Source organism: Gasterosteus aculeatus, chromosome 18 (assembly GCF_964276395.1).
Source record: "Gasterosteus aculeatus chromosome 18, fGasAcu3.hap1.1, whole genome shotgun sequence".
NCBI lineage: Eukaryota > Metazoa > Chordata > Actinopteri > Perciformes > Gasterosteidae > Gasterosteus > Gasterosteus aculeatus.
Genome location: NC_135706.1, coordinates 13,006,298 through 13,025,815, shown reverse-complemented (window position 1 = coordinate 13,025,815; position 19,518 = coordinate 13,006,298). Strand labels below are relative to the sequence as shown.

The following is a 19,518-nucleotide window of genomic DNA, read 5'->3' as shown; positions in this document are numbered from 1 at the left end:
TGAATTATTTGACTTTGCGCTTAGCCAAACTAGCTATTTACACTAGCTTGCAGTCTTTATGCTATGCTAAGCTAATAGTCTCTAGCTAAACCATTAAAGGGGAACCTGTGAAGATGAATGCCAGCAATAAGAAGCAGGATATTTGTGGTTCATTTTTCCTCAAACGATTCCTTAAAATTTGTTTCTGAGCTCAAAATTGAATTCATTATTGCTCAAATATATTTGTATATATTTATTTTCGGTTTGTTTTTCACCTTGTTAAAAGCCCCAAATGTACAGAAATGAAGCCAGAACAGAACCTGGGTGTCCTCATGGACTCCACCTGCTCCCTTTTCTCTTTTTTCAGACATGCAACCAGAGATTCGTTTTTCACTTTCTTCTTTAAACGTTTTCCTTTAAGCGATCAGCAGCAGCTGAAGTTTGACATTCAGCTGGTGGCGGCGACCCGGTGGGAGGAGCCGGCTGATTCGGATCAGAATAACATTTTATGGCATTTAAAAAAAAAATCATACTCCACATTTTTTCTAGGTTTTAGTTCATCTTTTTTCTGTGTGACTGGGTTCGGCGCCGTGTTTGTTTAGCCTGGCATGAAATGGAACATCGAGGCTAATAACAACATCTAAAAATGCGTCTTTTACAAGAGTAAGAGTTCCTTTTTACCACAGAGGTCACTTTGCACTATTTACAGCATCCAGACTCGTCAGCAAAGTAAAGTGAAACCACAGCAATGCATACAGACTCGTACGTTGTTAAAACACCCGTCACAGCAGCAAGGAAACCATGAAACACACTCTGGCCTACGAGAAGAGACCAAATCTTTGTCTTTTTGTTTGTTTGTCTCAAACTAAGACCGTGCTCCTCTCTCCATCTGGAGGCCAGGAACCAGACTAGAAGCTTGTTGTAGGCACCAGTATTTCCCGTTATTGAGTCAGGAAAATGAAACACAAATAGGCGTCTGAGCTTTTTCTGCCCTTTGGGCTCGTGGTAGCTTAGTCCTAAGCTGCTTGTGCTTACAAGCCAACTGACGTTGACTGTCAAACTCTTATGGCAAAGTGAGCTGCAGGCTGCGGTCCAGTGCAGCGCCTGCAGGAAGGGGGGGGGGGGGGTAATGGGCCTTCTATCACCTGCAAACCAGTCTGCAGCTCCCCCACCACAACAGTCCTCCCCTGCAACAGAGGATGGGGTGGGGGGTGGGGGGGGGGGTTGGGGGTGTTATGGCTGGTGGTCGTCGCTCATGCCCTGAAGCATCTGAACTGTATTAGTTTGTGGAAAGCCTGCTTGAAGTCCTCGTTGGACATGGTGTAGATGATGGGGTTGATTAAGGAGTTGAGGTAACCCAGCCAGGTGAAGATGTCAAAGAGCTCCGGGTGGAGGCAGGACTCGCACGCCGGCACCAGGAGGGTGTAGATGAAAAACGGCAGCCAGCAGATGATGTAGGCTCCCAGGATTATTCCCAAAGTTTTGGTAGCCCTCCTCTCTCTGGCGGCGGAGATGCGCTTCTTCTCCAGCAGGGCGTCGGACACGGTGACTTTGACCTGGTGCGCGTTGGCGCAGGAGGTGGCGTCGCAGGAGGAGGCGCCGTTCGTCCCGTAGTGCAGCGAGGTGCTGGACGCCACGGAGCCGGGCGAGTCGGTGATCAGGTGCGCCGAGGTGAGCCGCTTGCCCGGCTTTTTGCGCGCCTGCTTTAGGATGCGCTTCCGGGCCTCCACGTAAATCCGCCCGTACAGGGCGATGAGCAGCAGCGTGGGGATGTAGAACGCGCCGAAGGTGGAGTAGATGGTGTAGAAGATGTGGTCGGTGTTGACGTTGCAGCTCGTCACCTCCTCCGCCCTCACCTGGCGCCAGAAGAACGGCGGCAGGGAGATGGAGATGGCGATCACCCAGGCGGTGGCGATCATGCCCGCGGCGCGCCCCATCGTGCGCTTATTGCAGTACTCCACCGCGTCCGTGATGGCCCAGTAGCGGTCCAGCGCGATTACGCACAGGTGGAGGATGGACGCGGTGCAGCAGGTGATGTCCGAGGACAGCCAGATGTCGCACATCACCTGCCCCAAAGTCCACGTTTGGCTGACGGTGTACAGCGCGCTGATGGGCATCACCAAGATGGACACCAGCAGGTCCGTGAGGGCCAGCGAGGCGATCAGAAAGTTGGCCGGGGTGTGCAGCTTCCGGGATTTGTAAATGGTGGCGATGACGAACGCGTTGGAAAGCGTCGTGGCCAAAGTTATGAGGGTTAAGGTCACGGCCAGACCCGACTGGAGAGCCAGGTTGGCGTCCTTCTCCTCCTCGTTCGACGTGAGGTTGCCATGGGTGTAGTTGGTGGTGTTCAGCAGCTCTCCGTAGACGACAGGCGTTGGTTTGAGCTCACCGGCATGCTCCATCCCTCTCCACCTGGCCCCCGTCAGACGGCCCCGTCATTGAGCTCAGAGGAAAGCCCGCAGATCACCGTGAGAGCGCGCAGGGATTCATCCAGCGTCCGCGGCTCCATGTCCAGCAGCTACTCGACCCGCAGACCTCAGGTGATGTCCCAAAGACGCATTTCTGCCTCCTCCTCTTCCTCCCATTCACTCCCCCCGCCGCATTTCACGCTAATTCATCCCCTCACACGTCCAAGAAACGGCTCACAGAGCGGCGTCTCCATCCGCCGCGCATCCGCCCCGCGGAGGAGGACAAGTTGGACTCATCGCAGCTCGCAGGGGACAAAACGCTTAGTCTTTGTTCCGCTCACAGTTCCTCTCGAGTTCAGGCTGCTGAGGTCTGACTGCTGCTTTTATACCCTCCCTCCATCCCTCTCTCTCTCTCTCTCCCTCTCTGCCCCCCCCCCCACACACACCTCTCTGTCCCTCTCAGTGATGGAAAGGGACTTTTTTTATCTTCTCCATCTGATGGATTTATTGATACTAATTTATCAGGAGATTATCCCTAAAATGTCATGATAAATAATGAATAAATAAGTAAGTGTATGATTGTATTCTTACTATTGTATTCTTATAGAAGCTTTAACGGTGCTAGCGGAGCTAAGACGTCTGACTGCAGGTTTTAAGCTGCAGCTGTTTCATAACCAGTCAGCCAAACCATGATGGTTTTAACCAAACAGCATGTTGATTTTGTCCACAATCAGAGCGAGTATGTTTCCCTCAGAATGCTGTGAATGTCAAATAGCACCTTTGGTGACATCCATTTTTCAGCATGAAGATCTAAATGTTATTTCCAACCTTCTGCTCTCGTTCTCACGTGGTAACCATCCAACCCAAGGTGACTGGTAGCTTCCTTTGGACTGAATGCATCTGGCCGTCTCCATGAGGACGGTTGACGAGGTTTTCAAAGAGCCGGATATACCAAATCCCGTCACATTTTTTAATCAGTAAAAGAATTAATGCTAAACTTTTTAGTCTTAAATTATTTTGTTTTCACTTTGTGTGTTACATTCATTGACTCACATGTCCATTTTCACATGCTTTAGTCCCAACTAAGCAGATCACCACGAATGAACGAGGTGAAACAAAAACCAACGATGGTTAACCACGATGACACCAGCTGGACTCTTGTGCTACACCACACCACGTGCTTTTTAATGTTTTTAGATTTTAGGTGTCTTAAAAACATCTGGTTGGGGACAGCAGATGGAAATTAGCCTCTCTGGCTAACTATGTCTCACCTACAGTACACCTGTTGATTAGTGTGCATTGTCCCTGCAAAATAAATTAACTTGAAACAAACAGAGGGACAGTAAGGAGGAGAAGTGATGCCGGGGGGGTCACACTTGGGGAGCTGCCCTTCAGGTCTGTTGGTTGGATGGACTCCCTCGGTTCCAGACTGAAGCACCTTTTCAGCATCCTGTTACATTTGAGGCTGAAAAATGTTTTTTCTTCTCCTTTATGATTCTCAGGGTCTCATTTTTACACAGCCAAAGTGAGATTTCACACATGAATAATTCATCCCCACTTCCTTTCACCTCGTGCATCACATCCACACTGCTGCGCAGCTGAGTCACAAAGCGAGAGAAAGCTCCTCCTGACCTTCACCCTCCGGCTGTGAGAACAGAAGCTTCTGCAGCGACTGAGGGAATCAAACCTGCGGCTCAAACCAGCCTCTTGGGGAGAGCGCTGTGGCCTCACTCTCACTGTGAGGAAGCTGGGCCTCGACCCGCTGCCCCCCCCCCCACCCGGAGAGGAGCAGCTCGTCCCACAGAGGCCTGGTCTTCATCCCACCGCGTTTGTAGAGTTTTATCTGTGGAAATACCGCTTGAGAATGAAGATAGTATTCATCACGTGGGGTGTGGTGGGTGCTGTGTTTATACTGTGTCCTGGTAACATGAAGGAGGTTAAATAATTAATATCACATTATCAACGGGAAACTTCCAGCAGTAAAATCTGAAATAATATAATACAAACAATATATTTAAAAGAAAAATAAGGAAATTAAGTACAACTGGCTGGAAATTGTACTTAAGTAAAAAACGATGTCAGACCACCTCTGGCTGGGAGAAGAGACGCTTCTGCATCGCTCGATCTGCCGCCATCTTTATTCTTGGGTGAAAGTGTCACAGGATTCCACGGGTCACAGATTTGGGTGTTACACCTATACAGTAAAGCTAAACTACCATCGGTGTCCTCACTACTGTGTTTTTTTATTTGACGTCGAGGACAGACCGGTGCAGGGCAATGGAAAGGAATGACTGCCACCGTAAAGGTAATTATTTAAAAATCAGTTTGACGGTTCGACGTCAGCAGCACAAAGCGGAAATGTCACGTAACGTTGAACTGATGTTGCGTTTCAGAAGCTAAGCTAACGTTAGCACCACGGTAACTTGATCTAGCTAAGTTAGCTAACTTTTGCTATAGTTTGCTATAAATTGAAATAATAGCAAGACGCTGGGCCAAACAGAGGAACTGAAGACTTAATGAAAGTAACGAAACAAGTAATAAAATAAGATGAACAATCACATTTTAAAGTAATTATGTCTGTCCGATAATGGATGCATGACAAATGTTAGTTAAAGTCACAAGGTTAATAACTACGCTAACTAAGGTTAGCTGACGTTAGCTTGCTCATACATACACTATTTAACCGTTAATACCTAACGTTAAATCTACCGATGGTTTGACGCTGAGGAGTAACAGCAGGTTGTATTGTGTTCATGTTGGAGACACTTTTAAAATGTACGATGTTTTATTGGTTGATTATGAAAAGTGCAGTTTTTGACCAACTTGAGCTTTAGATAATAACTACTTAAAAAACTAGCAAATGTTGCTCAATACTAATCAACAGCAACGTTTGTTGCTGTTTTAATAATGTTTCATTTCTTATTCAAATAGTTCTTTTAGATTAAAAATCTTAATATTCCAAGTAAATTTAGCTGTAATATAAATACTCAGTATTTATACTTGAGTATTTATATTACATATATATATTTAAATATAAATACTCAATATTTATATTACAGGGTAAGAAGTACAATATTTCTTAAGTTGTATGAAGCGTCAAGAAAATGGGACGATCCAACGAACATAGATACCTCAAATATTACTTCAGCCTTTGTAGTGATATTGATATTCAAAATGAAACACAGTAAGATTGTTCTTCACACAAGCTTCAACCTGTTAATGTAATGAATATTATTAACTTATTTTTAAATGACCACCAACAAAACAGCATTATTTTGAGCATTATTTTGAGAGCTCAAGCTTGATAATGATGAGAAGTGGGCTGGCAGACGTCTGTCCACCTCGTAGTGGAGGTCGGTGGACATTTCTCTTGTTACACTTGTTGTCTTTTTGAGTCGTCGCGGCTCGTTTGTGTTTTGGTCTTCTGGTGTTTCAGAGAATAAAGTAGCTTAAAGTGGACTACAAGAGAACCTGTAGCTTCTCATACAACCATAAAGCTGAGATGTGGACGTTCTGCTTTCCCTAATGCTGTGCCCCCCACCGCCCCTCCTGCCCGAGCGGGTCGAGCCGAGTGGTTCTTCATCAGAGCCAAAGTGGCGCTGGCCCTGGTCGTCATAAAGAACCGCCCCCCGGGGTCGAACGGCAGAGAGCATGCCGAGGATTTGTCCCGCAGGTTGACGGCCCGCGATGGCAGCTGGCGGCAAGTCGCCCGGGGGCTGCAGCAGGAGGTGCTGAGGCTGCAGCAGGAGTTACTGCTGTCCAGAGTGACGTCACGCCTGCAGAGCGGTGCCCGGGCAGCAGGTACTTAATGCATCCCCACAAGGCTGTCCGAGGTCGTTCCTCCCCGTGATGGTTTTATGGAATATGAAGCGTTACGGTTGACTGCAGGAGGTAACACGCAGCGTGGGATAACGTCACACACACACACACACACCTGGCACTCCTCGTCCCTGTGAACAGATATGTAATGCTAACTTGAAGGTTAACCAAAATGTAATTTGGACCAAGAAAAGATGCCGGTTGGAATTTTGAGCCCAGGATGTTTTTGTGAAAGTGTAAACTATGTAAATTCTTAATGTTTGATTTCTTGATGCTCCTTGGATGGGCATCCTTTTTTTTTTTTGACGTACCAATCTAAAGAGAACTTGGCTTTCGCAACTAAATATTTTTTTTTAAATGTCATGACGACATGTTTTCTCCTTTGTTTTATTGTTTCCTTACATGTCGGTGTCACTGAGGGACTAAAATGCCAGAACTCACTGAAAATACATTGAAAAGGGAAAAATAACGGTGAAAATAAAAAGTTATTCTGGCGCTGTTCGACCGGGTAGCTTAGGGGAAAAGTTCTCACAGTGCCTTTTGAGTCAGGTACTTGAATTAGTGCACGTGGTTCCTTTCCTTGCTCTCTGAACGCAGACTGATAGCACTTTTGTGGTCAGACCTTCCAGATGGTGACGACACCTCAGACGACGCTTCCCAGGACCTGTTCGCGCCGGGAGGTGAATCTCACGGCGGCGACTCGCCACCAGGCAGCGGCTCGGAGACTCCTACCCTCCTCCCGCCTGCCTTCGCCCCTCCTCGGCCTCCGCTTCCCTCTGGCCTTCCCCTAAGACCCGGCGGGGAACCCTCGGTTCCTCACGCGCGCTTCCTCCAGTCGCTGTGCTCCCTGCACCGGGTGGACGACGGCAGCCGCGGCCTGGAGTCGCTGTGGTTCGGCCCGGTGGGGGCCTCGAGCTCCGTGCTGCCCGACTCCGTGTGCCAGCTCCTGGACTCTGTGATGGCGTTATGCAGGGCGCCCCCGCCGCTGGGGCTGGGCGACGGGGTCCTGCAGGCCTGTCGGGTGGCGGCCCGAGCGACGGACCTCTTCTGCTCCCAGAGGCGGCCGTCCCTGGAGTTCACAAGGAGGGTGGAGGAGTCGCTGGCGGAGCTGATGGCGCTGCTGCTGCACAGCAGTCAGCTCAGCGGGGTGAGTGTTTGCTTATCAATCAATCCATCAATCCATCAGTCAGTCAATGTACTTCCTTCTCCATCTGGACACAGCTGGAAGGCTCCTGCCACAGTTAGACGCAGTTCATCAGATGCACTTGTTTGTTTGTGAATGTGTAGTTTCAGATTCATGTCAAGTTTTAGTCTCCGCGGCGTGACAATTAAAATATTCTCCGTGGTGATGACAGAAAGCAGCAGGTGCAAACATCTTACCTGAAATAAAACCGATAAAAGAATTAAATGAACCAAGAAGAATCTTACTGAACCAAAGAGAGTTCTGCTCCCCAACGTGTCAACTAATCTAATGTTCAGCACGGTGACGCTCTCTGCAGACGCTGCTTTTGATCCCCAGTGGGACTGTTAGTGTTCTTACAGACCAGGTTTCCCTCTTTAGACCAAAAATGCGGCAGATTAAATCAGTGTGCGGTTGTGTTCTTCATTAATCAAGCTTACAGTCTTCATCCGACATTTACAGCAGCCGGAGAGCATTAACTTCAACACAAAACAAGTGTTCACACCCCTGATTTCCCATGAGCATCATCAAAGATTCATGATGCTGGGCCGAAGAGTTTTTTTCATAATGCAGGGCTCTCAAGTTTCACGCATTGAGCGTCCACGCGACCCCCCCGCCGTTTGTATCAGGTTTATGGATGGCCGTGGTCTTCAATTACCTCTCTCTTTTTTTGATGTGTTTGCATCCCTAATTATGAATCGGAATGTCATGAAACGATAAAGTGAGACGAGTGTTGGCGACAGATAGACCTCCCTCTTCTGGAGCTGCTGCCTGGTCCTCAGTGGAACGAGGCGCCGGGGAGCGGATGGGAGGCCCTTCGGGTCAGGAGGCCGCTTTGGTGTCCGTTTGTCCTCGACAGCGTCGCACCGGCAGCCTTTGGTCTCCCAGACAGACTTTTCTTACCGTTTATTGCGACGACCCCTTTTTTCACATAATGCTGCCGTCCACTGTTATAGCCACAACATTTGCTCCTAGGTGAAACGCTTTGAGTTATTAAAGTAGAGCCGTGGATGAAGACGTCTGGAGAAAAGGACCCTCCTCTTATACACGCCGCACAGGTCGCCTGGCTGGGACGCTGAGACGAGCTGCTTGGAAAAACAATCTCCTCCCTTCAATTGTTTCAAATTATCAACTAATCCCTTGATGGGATTGTCGTCCAAGCCGTTTCACACGGTGTCCTCGCATCGCTCAGTGCTGGGGGGAGGCGGAGGGGGGAGTTGGAAGGGGGAGTTATCGGCAGCACAGGCCAAACAAAGCAAATTTAATTTCTTTTTCTGCCGTTAGTTTCTCTTCAAGTTGCTCTCGTTCGAAGAACGACCCGCTATCTGATCAGCTGTGAGCGCAGGCTTCCGGTCGAATTCCCCCCAAAACAACTGCGGCAACGGCAACAATGGTCCCGCCGCCCTTGAGCCAAGCAATTTGTCCCCAGCTGCCGCGGTGCTGCCCTCTGGCATCTATTTGGATGTGTTGGAAAATATGAACAGACTGAGTGAATATGAATGAGGCCGCTGCTGAGCGTGAGCATGCATACTAACAATCCGCCTCTGGCTCACCAGGAATTAAGACGCGTGGCGGCAGCAGCTAGCAAATAGCTGTTAGCAGCCTGCGTGTGAGGACACGTCTGGTGATGAGGTATAAGGGTATTGTGTATATCACCGTATTACGAGAAAACTATTTTACTTCCTTAGTAGGATCCGTTGAGCTTGGAGCTTACAGACAAGTCAGGCTGCATTCCCTGTAGTGACCAGCAGGGGGCGACTCCTTAATGACATCATGATCACCACGTGTACAGAAAACACAAAAACCCCTTTTGAGAACTAGCGGGTCTATTTCAATTTTTGTAGCCAGTTTGTGTTTTGTGTTCGAATGATGCAGAATGTTTGTTGCTGGTTTTAAAGATGGACTCTCTCCTCAAACCTTCAGCTCGGGTACGCAGAGAAGCTGGTGGAGTATCTGGTCGCTCTGGGAGGCAGCAACACGTCCAAGTCCTTCGTCATTCGTCACCTCCTCTCACTACTCTGCTCACTGGCCAATCAGCTGTGGCACATCTTCCAGGTAACACCCCCCCGTCATCATCATCATCCTTCTCTCATCTGTCTTCTGGCGGTGTGACGGCGTTGATGCCCTCCACTGATGTTCATGTAAAGACATGACATCCCTCTCATGAATCTCACCCTCATCTTCTTGTCTCCCCCACTGAACCCTCCCTCTTTCTCCCTCTCTGACACACATCTTACTTCACCTTTCTGCTCTCTGTCAGCCGGCCTTTGAAAAAAAGGAAATGTGTAAAAAAGCAAAAGAATACAGGTGACATTCTGCCCTTCGTCCCCCCCTGCTGAGACGCACTCCCACCCAGCAGGGTCGCTCATGCTCGCTGGCAGCGTTCCTCCTCCTCCTCCTCCTCCTCCTTCTCCTCTTCCTCCTCAAAAGAGCCTCTGGAGGCGGGCGATGCAAAACGGGAGGATTTAATAAAGTAAGAGAGGAAAAGGAGCCCAGAGGTCGTGTGTGACAGAACAGAGACGTAATGAGGGAGGCTCGTTCGTTAAAAACATGAAGTGGCAAGAATGGTTTTAATTAACTTTGTGATATCGTTGCAGGGGTCCCAATTAGGTCCTTTGTTGCGCAACTAATAGCTGCATCAATTAGATATTTAATCACCACACATGAAGCCTTCTGGCAGGGACTCCTTTAGGACAACTAAACACTTAAAAAACTCTTAACCGCATGTCGCTTTGCAGATAAGCGACTCTATAAAGTTCCCTCTCATAAGCTCTCCATGCATGGGCGGGGGGCTTCCGGGGAGACCCTCCGAATCCTCTCCGTCTCCTTCAAGTTCGGCTTCTGATTCTTGTCATGGTGACCTGTGTTTTCAAAATAAGACGCTAAGCAGTTTGTCTGGCCGTGATGCCGTTCGGACGTTGAAGCAGTAAACAGCGACCGAGCTGCAGGTGTGAAACATATTTCTGGATTCATCCAAACAAGCTGAAGCTCTGCTGCCCTCCAGCAGAAACACCAGCAGCCAAAAAGGCATTCAGAGCAGCTGAGCCGCGCTAGCAGGAAGGACTCGATCTACTCGGCTAAAGTGTGTCATCCTCAAACGCCGCGGTGCTAATTAGAGCTTCCCACGCGCCAGCGTCGGTCTCGCTAACGCAGGTGGGAGAAGCATCGGAATGCTGTGAGTGAGTGAGGAGAAGCTGCAGTGGTTCATGAATAGGAAGCAATGACTCTGCTGGGTGCTCAGAATGACACACGGGCTGAAGGGGCCTTGTTGAGGCTCATTTCAAAGCTACGTTTGTGAATCAAACGGAGGAAAGAAATGAGAATGAAACGTTTCAGTGGATTAAAGTGATGATCGAGTTGCAGCTGATGTGTATGCCAAGCATTTGCGAAAACATTTTGAAAAAAGGGAGAAAATGATAATAATTAGAAAGATATTGAAATGAAATGAGGGATGGCAGACGTGTTTGTTTGCCTCATATCTTGTCTCTCTTGTGATGGAAGCCTTTTGTCGTCTAATAGACCATGAAGCAGGGGATGCTTTAGGGCGCAGCTACACGCTGATTGACAGGCCTATACAGCGTCCCTGCGTCCTCAGTCCTAAAGAGTGTGTTGTGCGGTTGAAAGAGGAAGTATAACTTTCTAGTTTTCCTTCCGGATGCTTTTATCTTCTCGGTATTTGTCTGCATTAAAGTAGTAAATCGATATCTAAAAGAATAACAAAATGTGTTAAATTTGATCCACTCATGTGTGACAAGATAACAGAACTCATGGAGCAGGAGCTCCGGCTTCCCCACATGCAACATCCTTGATTCTAAAGAAGGAATTGGTCTCCTCGTACCCAAACCCCCCCCCTCGGTGGTGACGAGAGCAGCGCTCCTGTCTCACTGAAAACCGCCTCTTTCCAGCCTTTTCTTTAACCGAACGTTTCTGGGCGTTTCTGAGTTGTGACTGTCTATTAGTCTTTTTGCAAATCAATTTATTAACAAAATGGGTTAATTAATTGAATTATTGTATTCATTTTAAATTTGAAGAAAATGTCTTCAATCGATTTTTTAAAAATAATTTTAAACCATTTTAAAATTGATCAATTAAATTAAAAAATGCATCCTCTACAAATCAAGAGACCCTGTCCCGATGTGTGTGTGTGAGTGTGTATGTATATGTATATATACACACACACTAGATCCTGTATACGAGAACCCGAGACAGAAATAAATGCTCGGCTGCGATTACTCGTTAGTGATTTTCTGTCCTTTCTTCTTCTTTTGGAGGAAGCTCTGTTGGCGTCCGTGGTGACGGCTTAATTAATTGGCATTCTTTGGTTGCCGGTTGCCTTCGTCTCCATCCGTCACCATCCTCCCACGTCGCCCGTCTCAGCCTTCACTGGAGTGATCCTCCGCATCCACCGTCCGGCCAGCATGGTTCATTTTGTGCTCTGTGTCTTCTCTGTGGACACCGGCGTTATTTAATGTCTCCACGCGAATGCAAGCAGCAGCATTGAGTTCGGGCTGCCACCTAGCAGCTGCTATCTGACCTCCTCTGTGGAGACACCGGCTCTCACAGATGGTCTGCTGTGAAATGATTTGAGCCGATGTTTGAAGCGCTTTGGTGCAGGAATTTGGCCAAATTCATTTTGGCAGAATTTTCAAAGGCTGACGGCCATAATGTTTAAATGCACGACGCGACAGCGAAGGGGGAGGTTAGTCAGACCACTTAACTTAACTACGCTTGGCTTTATTTAGGTGGACTGTTACGTCTCCAGTAAGGTGAAAGAAATGTTCAAATATCTCCTCATTTTCTTTTTAAAGTTTTTTTTTTTTTTATCTCATGGCGATAAGAAACCAGCTTGTTGGTTTGGTAAGGATCAAAATGCTACTTGGGTGTGTGTGTGTGTGTGTGTGTGTGTGTGTGTGTGTCCTCTGACTTTGAGGAGATCGGATCGGTTTCCTGTCCGTTGAATCAGCGGCTTGTCAGCGGACGCCGTGGAGGAAATAAGCAAATGGAAGGTGAGGACGCGTCGGTCCATCCGGGGAGTTGTTTTCTCTGCTGACAGCGAACGAGATGGAAAACGTCTTCTTTATTTCATGATTGATTGAACCGTGGTTCAGTTTGAGTTCTACGACCAGACAACGTCATCCTCTCTCTCACGTCTTCCTTTCAACGTTTGAGGCCGAAGCCCCCCCTCGCTCCCCCCTTTCCATGTGAGCTTTCTCCTCCCCTCCAGAGACCAATCAACCTGTCCTTGATCAGCTGATGCTGCCCCTCCCTTTCGAGGCGAGCACAGCTTCATTAGATGCTCTTTGTCGGTTCTCTAATCAAACCCTCATCACAGGATTTCTTTCCCTTCTCTTCTATGGATCCGTACATGATGTGTGTAGAACACGATTATTTGTGTGGACTAATATCATAAACTGACCTAAGAGATCTTTAGGATCTGTTGGATAAACAACGGCCTCCTTCTTTTCCTCCTTCCTTCGTTCCTTCTCTCCTTTTCCGGTGGAGGGGAAGAAATCGCAGTAATGCTTTTGAGTTTAGGAATGTTTGGATGAAACAATCTCCAGTCACATTTAGAAGCTCTTCATTTTGACTTTTTAAGAAATCCTTCCTGTTGGAGCCCTTTAAGCCCCCCAAGTTAAAAGCCTTTTTAACCAGGAGCCCCTGGAATCCGTATTTTCGATGCTGCATCGACCCGGGTACTAGGGCTCCTCGCTCACACAGACCAACAGGGAAACGTTCCTCTGCTCTGTTCTGAAGAGCAGATCCTCTGGGCAGCGTGTTAACACCTGGTTAACACCTGGTAGGCCCTCGACCTCCTGCGTTGTTGCGTTGTTGCCAAGAACTCGTCTGCAGGCTCACCCCCCCCCCCCCCCCCCCCATCAGCTCATCTGGTGTCCAGATGACGCCGGTCAGTGAACGCCTCTCAAAGAACACCGTATATTCTCAGGTATTGAGTGGCTGTCCGTCTCAAAGTGATGCAGAGAGGATTTCTAAAGCAGGTTACGTAACCCCCGCATCCCCTCCATCACTGCTCCCCCGGGATCTTAAAGCTGGTTATCGATTTCCTCTTCCCATCGAATCACCGCTTCACGGCTTGATAAATTCGCCGGGTGTGACGGAGATGAAAGCTGAAACTCCCAAACCGCCGTGATGGACATAAACAAGCCCCGCCTCCTGAGTGCTGCGCCTGTGTTGCTGCATCATTGCGCCGGATGGTTTTAGTCTCTAAAGAGCTTTGTGTCTGAAGGCGGCTGAATGGTGAATATTCGGGTTTTATATTAACTCACACTAACACCATGTTTCAGACACCTTCAAACCCCTCAGCTTCATTTCCTGTTTGTGTATCTATTTAAGTTGTTCTGAGCGTATTAAATGGATCATCCAAGTGAAGGGGGGGGGGGTGATCTACTCTCAGACAGTGATCTACAGAACGCCGTCACGCCGCCGCCTTGTTCTGCTCCCGCGGGGCTCTTCTCCGTCTGGACGGTGAACATCTGTCTCTACGGCAACGCCTCGACAGACAGATACCAGCATGTGATGTATGGTCACATGGTCCGTGGTGTCGACAACTCACGCTTAAAGAGCCCCGTCATCACTCCCGTCCACAGAGAGAACCCTCACAGGAGAGGCGTCTGAGGGGGTTTGAAGGGGGGGGTCTGGGGGTCTGGGGGTCCGGCTCTGTGAGGGCTGAGGACGTGTCGCTGTCAACTCTCTGAAAGCTCGGCTCAGAGGAACACCGGAGAGCCATCTGCTGCTTGTTGTCCTTCCGTGGCGCCACACACACACACACACACACACACAAAGACAACACAAACAACCAACGCCTGGAAGAGACACGCTAGCTCGTTACTTTGAATAATTCATATTTGTGCCAAATAACATCGATGAAAGAATTTTCCTTTCAGTGATCCGATAATCTAGTTCGAGACTTAGTCCGTCTCAGTCGACCTTCACGTCTTCTGCTGCCTGGAACAAAGCAGCATGAATCATCCATGTAGACGCACAGATGTTCTATCAATGTGCACCAGGCCTACCAAATAAACCAAATCAGTCTTTTAGGATTGAGAGTTTAGGATTGTCTTCTAATGATGTCACTTCCTGTTTCAGGGGCAGGAGGCCTCGGCGCCGGACGCGTTCCCTGTGGACCAGTACCAGAACTCGTGCTACCTGTTCTGGATCCTGGAGAAGCTGCTGCAGAGCTGTGAGGGACCCTGCAGGGTGGAGGTGTGCTCGGAGCTGACGGAGCTGCTGGAGCAGCGGATCTTCCTCCTCTCAAAAGAGTTCCCCTTGTTTAGCATCTGCTGGTGGAGGCTGAGATGCCTCCTCACCTCCTCGGACCCCAGCGGGTCAGAACCCACACCAGAACCTAGAAGGTGACCTACAGAAACCCACACAGCGCTTACAAAAGTTGTTTGCTTCATTCCAGCATTAAATATTTCTCTATTTGATCAATGACAACGTGTGTTCTTTTTCACTGCAAGCGAGAAATTCTGAAAGAGTTTCATTTCCTCGGTTGTGGAGATTAGTTGGGCGTTGAAGCTCAATTAGACAGATGATATTTTAATTAAAATGAGCCACAAACTCATTCAATACGACTACATAAATATTTATTGTTAAATGCATTATGGTTTATTCAGGATTCCAGTGGAACACGTCGCATCGTCACAGATTATCAAATGAAAGGAGCTCAACACATCACACGGACACTGGACTGACGCTCGGGAAGTGACCCGTTAGCCCGGTGCTTCTAACGCTGCAGCAGCAACATGGTTAACTGCTGGTTAGTTGGTGGTTAACTGGGGGTTAATTGATGACGTGAGTACAGATCACAGGCCCTTTGAGGGGGCGGGTGGGGGGCGGCTTTACCCCGGCCTCTCGGATGGACTCCAGATGCTTGTTAGCGTTCATCGTTCTCCCTCCTCTTCCCCTGCTGCTTATTTGGTGTCTGTAATACAGACGAGGCTGAATAACACCCCCTCCCCCTTCACCACCACCTCACACTCGGTACGTCACAAATTACCAGAGGCCCGTGGGACCCCGGGGGCGGCGATAGCCATCACCACTGCTGTTGCGTTCCGCTTCGTGCTCCCCGCCCGACTCTGTCTGCCATCTCCTCATCTTTCATATCCTGTTGGGAGGATGGGGGACGTGGGGGGACGTGAGCTGGAGGCTGATGTGCCTCGGTGGGACTGACGAGACAAAGCGGCGGGTTGCATCATTGAGTCACCGGGAACATTTGGGTGAAGGAGGAGCTGTTTCACTGAAAAATGAACTATTAAATAAATACTCTTTAATACTATAAAATGTATTTATCTTTCTATGCAACACCAGAGCAGCACTAAAGTCATCCAGCAACAATCAGCATCCATATGAGCAGCAAGACCCTCGTTCCTCCGTGCTGGCGATGGCAGGGTGACCCACTGCAATGAAGCGAGCGCTCCCTGCGCCGTGTCACTCAAACGTAAGACATTAAATAACGTCTAAATGTGGTCAGAAGAAGAAAAGCTTTCTTTATTTTCATTGACAAAAAGAGCAGATAACATTATGGACTGTTAATAACACAGTAATTAAATGATTACATTGATTAAAAGTAGACCGTAAAATACTACAGTACAACATTTAGTATTTTTTATGGTTTAAAAAGTATCTGCATCTGTTAATATGGATCATCAAGAAAAGTTAAAAGTTTGATCACAGAGTATCGCTCTGTTTGTGGATCCGGTCCCTGACTCCCATGATGCTTTGCTGCGCTGCTCACTGTCACACGTGTGCGTTTATTTAAAATCAACCCCCCATCAGGACCGGATGATTTATGAACTCTGAAGCCTTAAATATATATAAATGATATAATAACACCTTGATTGATATGAAAATGGTTAATTTTTCCTGTTTCAAAGTGTGTGAACCGTCTAGAGAAATTATCTTTAGTCTGAATAGAAAAGGCTTGTTTACTATTTTCATGATTTAACAACAAGAAGAAACGTGGATCTGGAAAGATAAGTGTTGTGTTTGATGTGGGGGGGGGTTGCTTTAAAGGGACATTGGTCACGGGGGGGGTCTTTGACCTTGACTGATGTGAGAGCTAATTGAGCTCTGAAGCTTCTCTCTGTTCTACAATAATTTATTATGACAGCTGTTTCAGAAATCAGCTGTAACGGCTTCTAATTACTTCTATGGCCGCCGAGCAATTAGCCAATTAGAGCCCCCTAAAAAGGGGGGGGGCTCCTAACTGGTCCAGCAGATGGGAGGAAGCCTCATGAACGACCTCACATCACAAACCGAATGCTTGTTTTTGTGTGTTATGGATGCCAGACAATTCAAAAAGTTCAATAACTATTTTGTGAATTGTTTCTTCAAAAAGACCAACTAATATCCAATCCAATATTATTTTTATCTGCATTGGGGGTTTCAAAAGGCAACATTTGGTCCCCTGGATGTGGCGCACTTTTAGTGATCGGCGACTTTAAGGACTTCTTTCGACGTGCCGTTGCCATGACAACGCTGTCAGGCCAGCCTGGTTGTGCAAAATGCAAATCAAGGTCATTCATCTCAATTTAATTTATTAATTCTCAGCGTATGGCGTCTATCGATCTCAATGAACAACGCTTATTTAAGCCTTTCCACTGAGGGATCACATGACTGGTCCCTAGTTCATGGGCGCAGGACTCTTCCAATGGTGGAGTCAAAGATTTACTCCACGCTAAGCCCCGCCCCTTGGTTACTGTTGCCAGGACGCAGGCGTTTGCAAAGAGTCTGGTTGTGGGTTGGATCCCATTCGTTGCAGAGCGTCTCACTTAGCAGTGACGGAGGATGATGTTTTTATTCATATATTGATCCTCACAGGAAGCAGTTTGTCAATCAATCAACCCAGAGTAAGAAAATCGTGTTTAATGCCTAAAATATAAAGGTACAAAATGGAGTGATGACGTTGTGATATCGGATTGGATTACGTGTGGTCTCCTGGAGCTCCGTGGGGGGGCGAGACGTCTGTAAGGGTCGTTGTGCAAGTTTCATTCTGCGTTCTTTGTCTGGAAGTGGAGATCCGGGCTGAAACGCCTCAGTGGTGCTGCACCAACACCTCCAGTGAGAAGGCCGCAGGTGTGTGTGGCCGTAGTGTGCCCCCCCCCCCCCCTACAGATCCAGTGCAGCATAACTGATGAACTCAACCCGCCACACGCTGCCTCGGTCACATGACCCCGGCGGGCTGGGACCCAAACGAGAGGAGTGCGTTTCATGAAAACAATAATGTGTAGTGCAGAAACGACCAGTTTATATCAGGAAACATTTATTGCCAAAATATGTCAAACATACAAGGAATTGTTTGTGTGATTTACTCTACCAGGGTCCCTTCTGCACCGTTATGGTATTTTTTGGTGTTAATCTTCTCTGTAGCTTTTACATTATTATTATTATTAAAAGAACATGATGTCGCACTCTATCGCCCGAAGTTGGCTGGGATGGACTCCAGCCCCCCCGCGTGCAGGATAAGCGGTTTGACAATGGATGGATGGATGATGTCGCACTCATTGACAGTTTGAAGTGACGCCTGATCAACCGATCGCTCTGTGATGATGCGTTGATCCTGTGGAGGACTGCCTGATTGATTGGCTCGTCGGCATTGATCTTAATGTCGGATCAATCGACAGCTGCAACACAACATTATCGGGAGTTGAATTTGTTCCACATTTCTCCCCCAGAATCATTGATCCTTGTATTTGCTTAGTGCTGAATTTATACGCTGTATATGAGACGTGTGCGTCGTCCTGCTGACGTCCCCCGTTGGTTTGTGGACTGATGTTTTGAAGCCTCCAGTTCTGCTTTTTTGGCCGTTGCCAGCTAGCTTTTTTACATCTAGTCAACGGGAAGTGACCATATAAGGAGTCAGAGGACGTAGAGACGCCACATACGACTCCGGTACAGACCTGTCAATCAGCATCCCCTGCTTCATGGTCTGTTTGACTCTAAATGGACCTTAATGTACTAAATTAACATCATACTGTATTGAAGAAGACTTGAACCAGAGATTGAGACCATAAACTCATGTTTACAATGTTTTCTGAGGGAATAAATCAAGAGAGAAGTAGACTAATTTCCTCATAGTCTTCTATCGTAGCAGAGGAGTCGCCCCCTGCTGGTCACTACAGAGAATGCAGCTTTAACTCACAACGCTTTACGTCCTGGTTTGAACTAGTTCTGTATGTTTCTCCAGATGTTCTTGAACCCTGCGTTCACTTCCTCAAACGATGAAATTCACACTTGTTGTTTTCAATTGCTAACAAGCATTGTTCAAAACTCAAACCACAGTTCCAAAACTCTTCACACATTCAGCGACACACAAGTGTATATGGACCAAACTGTAAATATGTTTTTATTGCTTTTAGACAAAATGCATCAATCGCCACATTTTTCAATGAAATAATGTTTGTGTGAAAATTCACTCAAACTTCAAATAAAATGTAATAATGGGTGTAATGTTCTTAGTGTTTTTAGGTCAGTGTGTTCTGAGTGACGTGCATGTTTTCTGAATGAGAATCTGATCGGTGGAACGAGCTGGTTTTGAGACATTCGTGAAGTGTTCTGTTGGTCTCAGTGAGTGTTGGAGGTTTTGCAGATGAACTGTTGGGCGAAATTAATCTTGGTAATGAGAATGTGTGAAGAGTTTTCAAAGTGTGGTTTCAGTGTTGAACTCTTGTTAGCAATTGAAAAAAAACTGTAAACCAGGTCTGATTTGATCTATTTGTGCTTCCTGTGCTTCTAATCGGGGCTGGGGCGGCAGGGATGGATTGATAAGCTGTTAGAGATCCCGCTGTGTACCTCTGGTGGTGTCGGGCCGTGACCCCCCCAGCACCACTTACGTACACAACTCCGTCTTTGTGCTCTGTAATCAAAGTGATTTGGATTCTGGCCCCGCCCCCACCCTTCCCCTATAATTATATTTGATCTATAATTTTATTTTAAGTGCAGGGTTATTAATCATGTCACGCCTGGAGTGCCCCGGGCCCCCGAGCATGCTGGGAGATGTCTCCTCTCATAAGCAGAAGGCTGCAGTTTGTTATCGAGTCATCAGAAAGAGAAAAAGCGGTTTGTTCTGAAGGAAGATGGGATCTTCACAATCAACACATCTGCAGGAGGACA

The 19,518-nt window shown here is 47.6% G+C and overlaps 2 protein-coding genes across 2 annotated transcripts; one reads left to right on the top strand and one right to left on the bottom strand.

Moving 5' to 3' along the window:
- Window positions 1-221: 221 nt before the first annotated feature.
- LOC120807723 (5-hydroxytryptamine receptor 1B) lies at window positions 222-2,792 on the bottom strand. The gene has a single exon (XM_040160039.2). It carries the CDS (start codon window positions 2,379-2,381, stop codon window positions 1,233-1,235), a length of 1,149 nt encoding a protein of 382 aa, XP_040015973.1. The 5' UTR covers window positions 2,382-2,792; the 3' UTR covers window positions 222-1,232.
- Window positions 2,793-4,514: 1,722 nt separating this feature from the next.
- mei4 (meiosis-specific, MEI4 homolog (S. cerevisiae)) lies at window positions 4,515-14,835 on the top strand. The gene is made up of 5 exons (XM_078093374.1): window positions 4,515-4,692; window positions 5,946-6,188; window positions 6,827-7,353; window positions 9,310-9,441; window positions 14,491-14,835. The coding sequence occupies exons 1-5, from the start codon at window positions 4,665-4,667 to the stop codon at window positions 14,758-14,760; spliced, it is 1,200 nt and encodes a 399-aa protein (XP_077949500.1). The 5' UTR covers window positions 4,515-4,664; the 3' UTR covers window positions 14,761-14,835.
- The last annotated feature ends 4,683 nt before the right edge of the window (window positions 14,836-19,518 follow it).

Excerpts from the sequence above, each read along its gene's own strand:
- LOC120807723 (XM_040160039.2), bottom strand. The coding sequence starts at position 2,381 with ATGGAGCATGCCGGTGAGCTCAAACCAACGCCTGTCGTCTACGGAGAG.
- mei4 (XM_078093374.1), top strand. The coding sequence starts at position 4,665 with ATGGAAAGGAATGACTGCCACCGTAAAG. Across the intron at positions 4,693-5,945 it reads GAATGACTGCCACCGTAAAG|CGGGTCGAGCCGAGTGGTTC; the intron begins GTAATTATTTAA and ends CTCCTGCCCGAG. Across the intron at positions 9,442-14,490 it reads AGCTGTGGCACATCTTCCAG|GGGCAGGAGGCCTCGGCGCC; the intron begins GTAACACCCCCC and ends TTCCTGTTTCAG.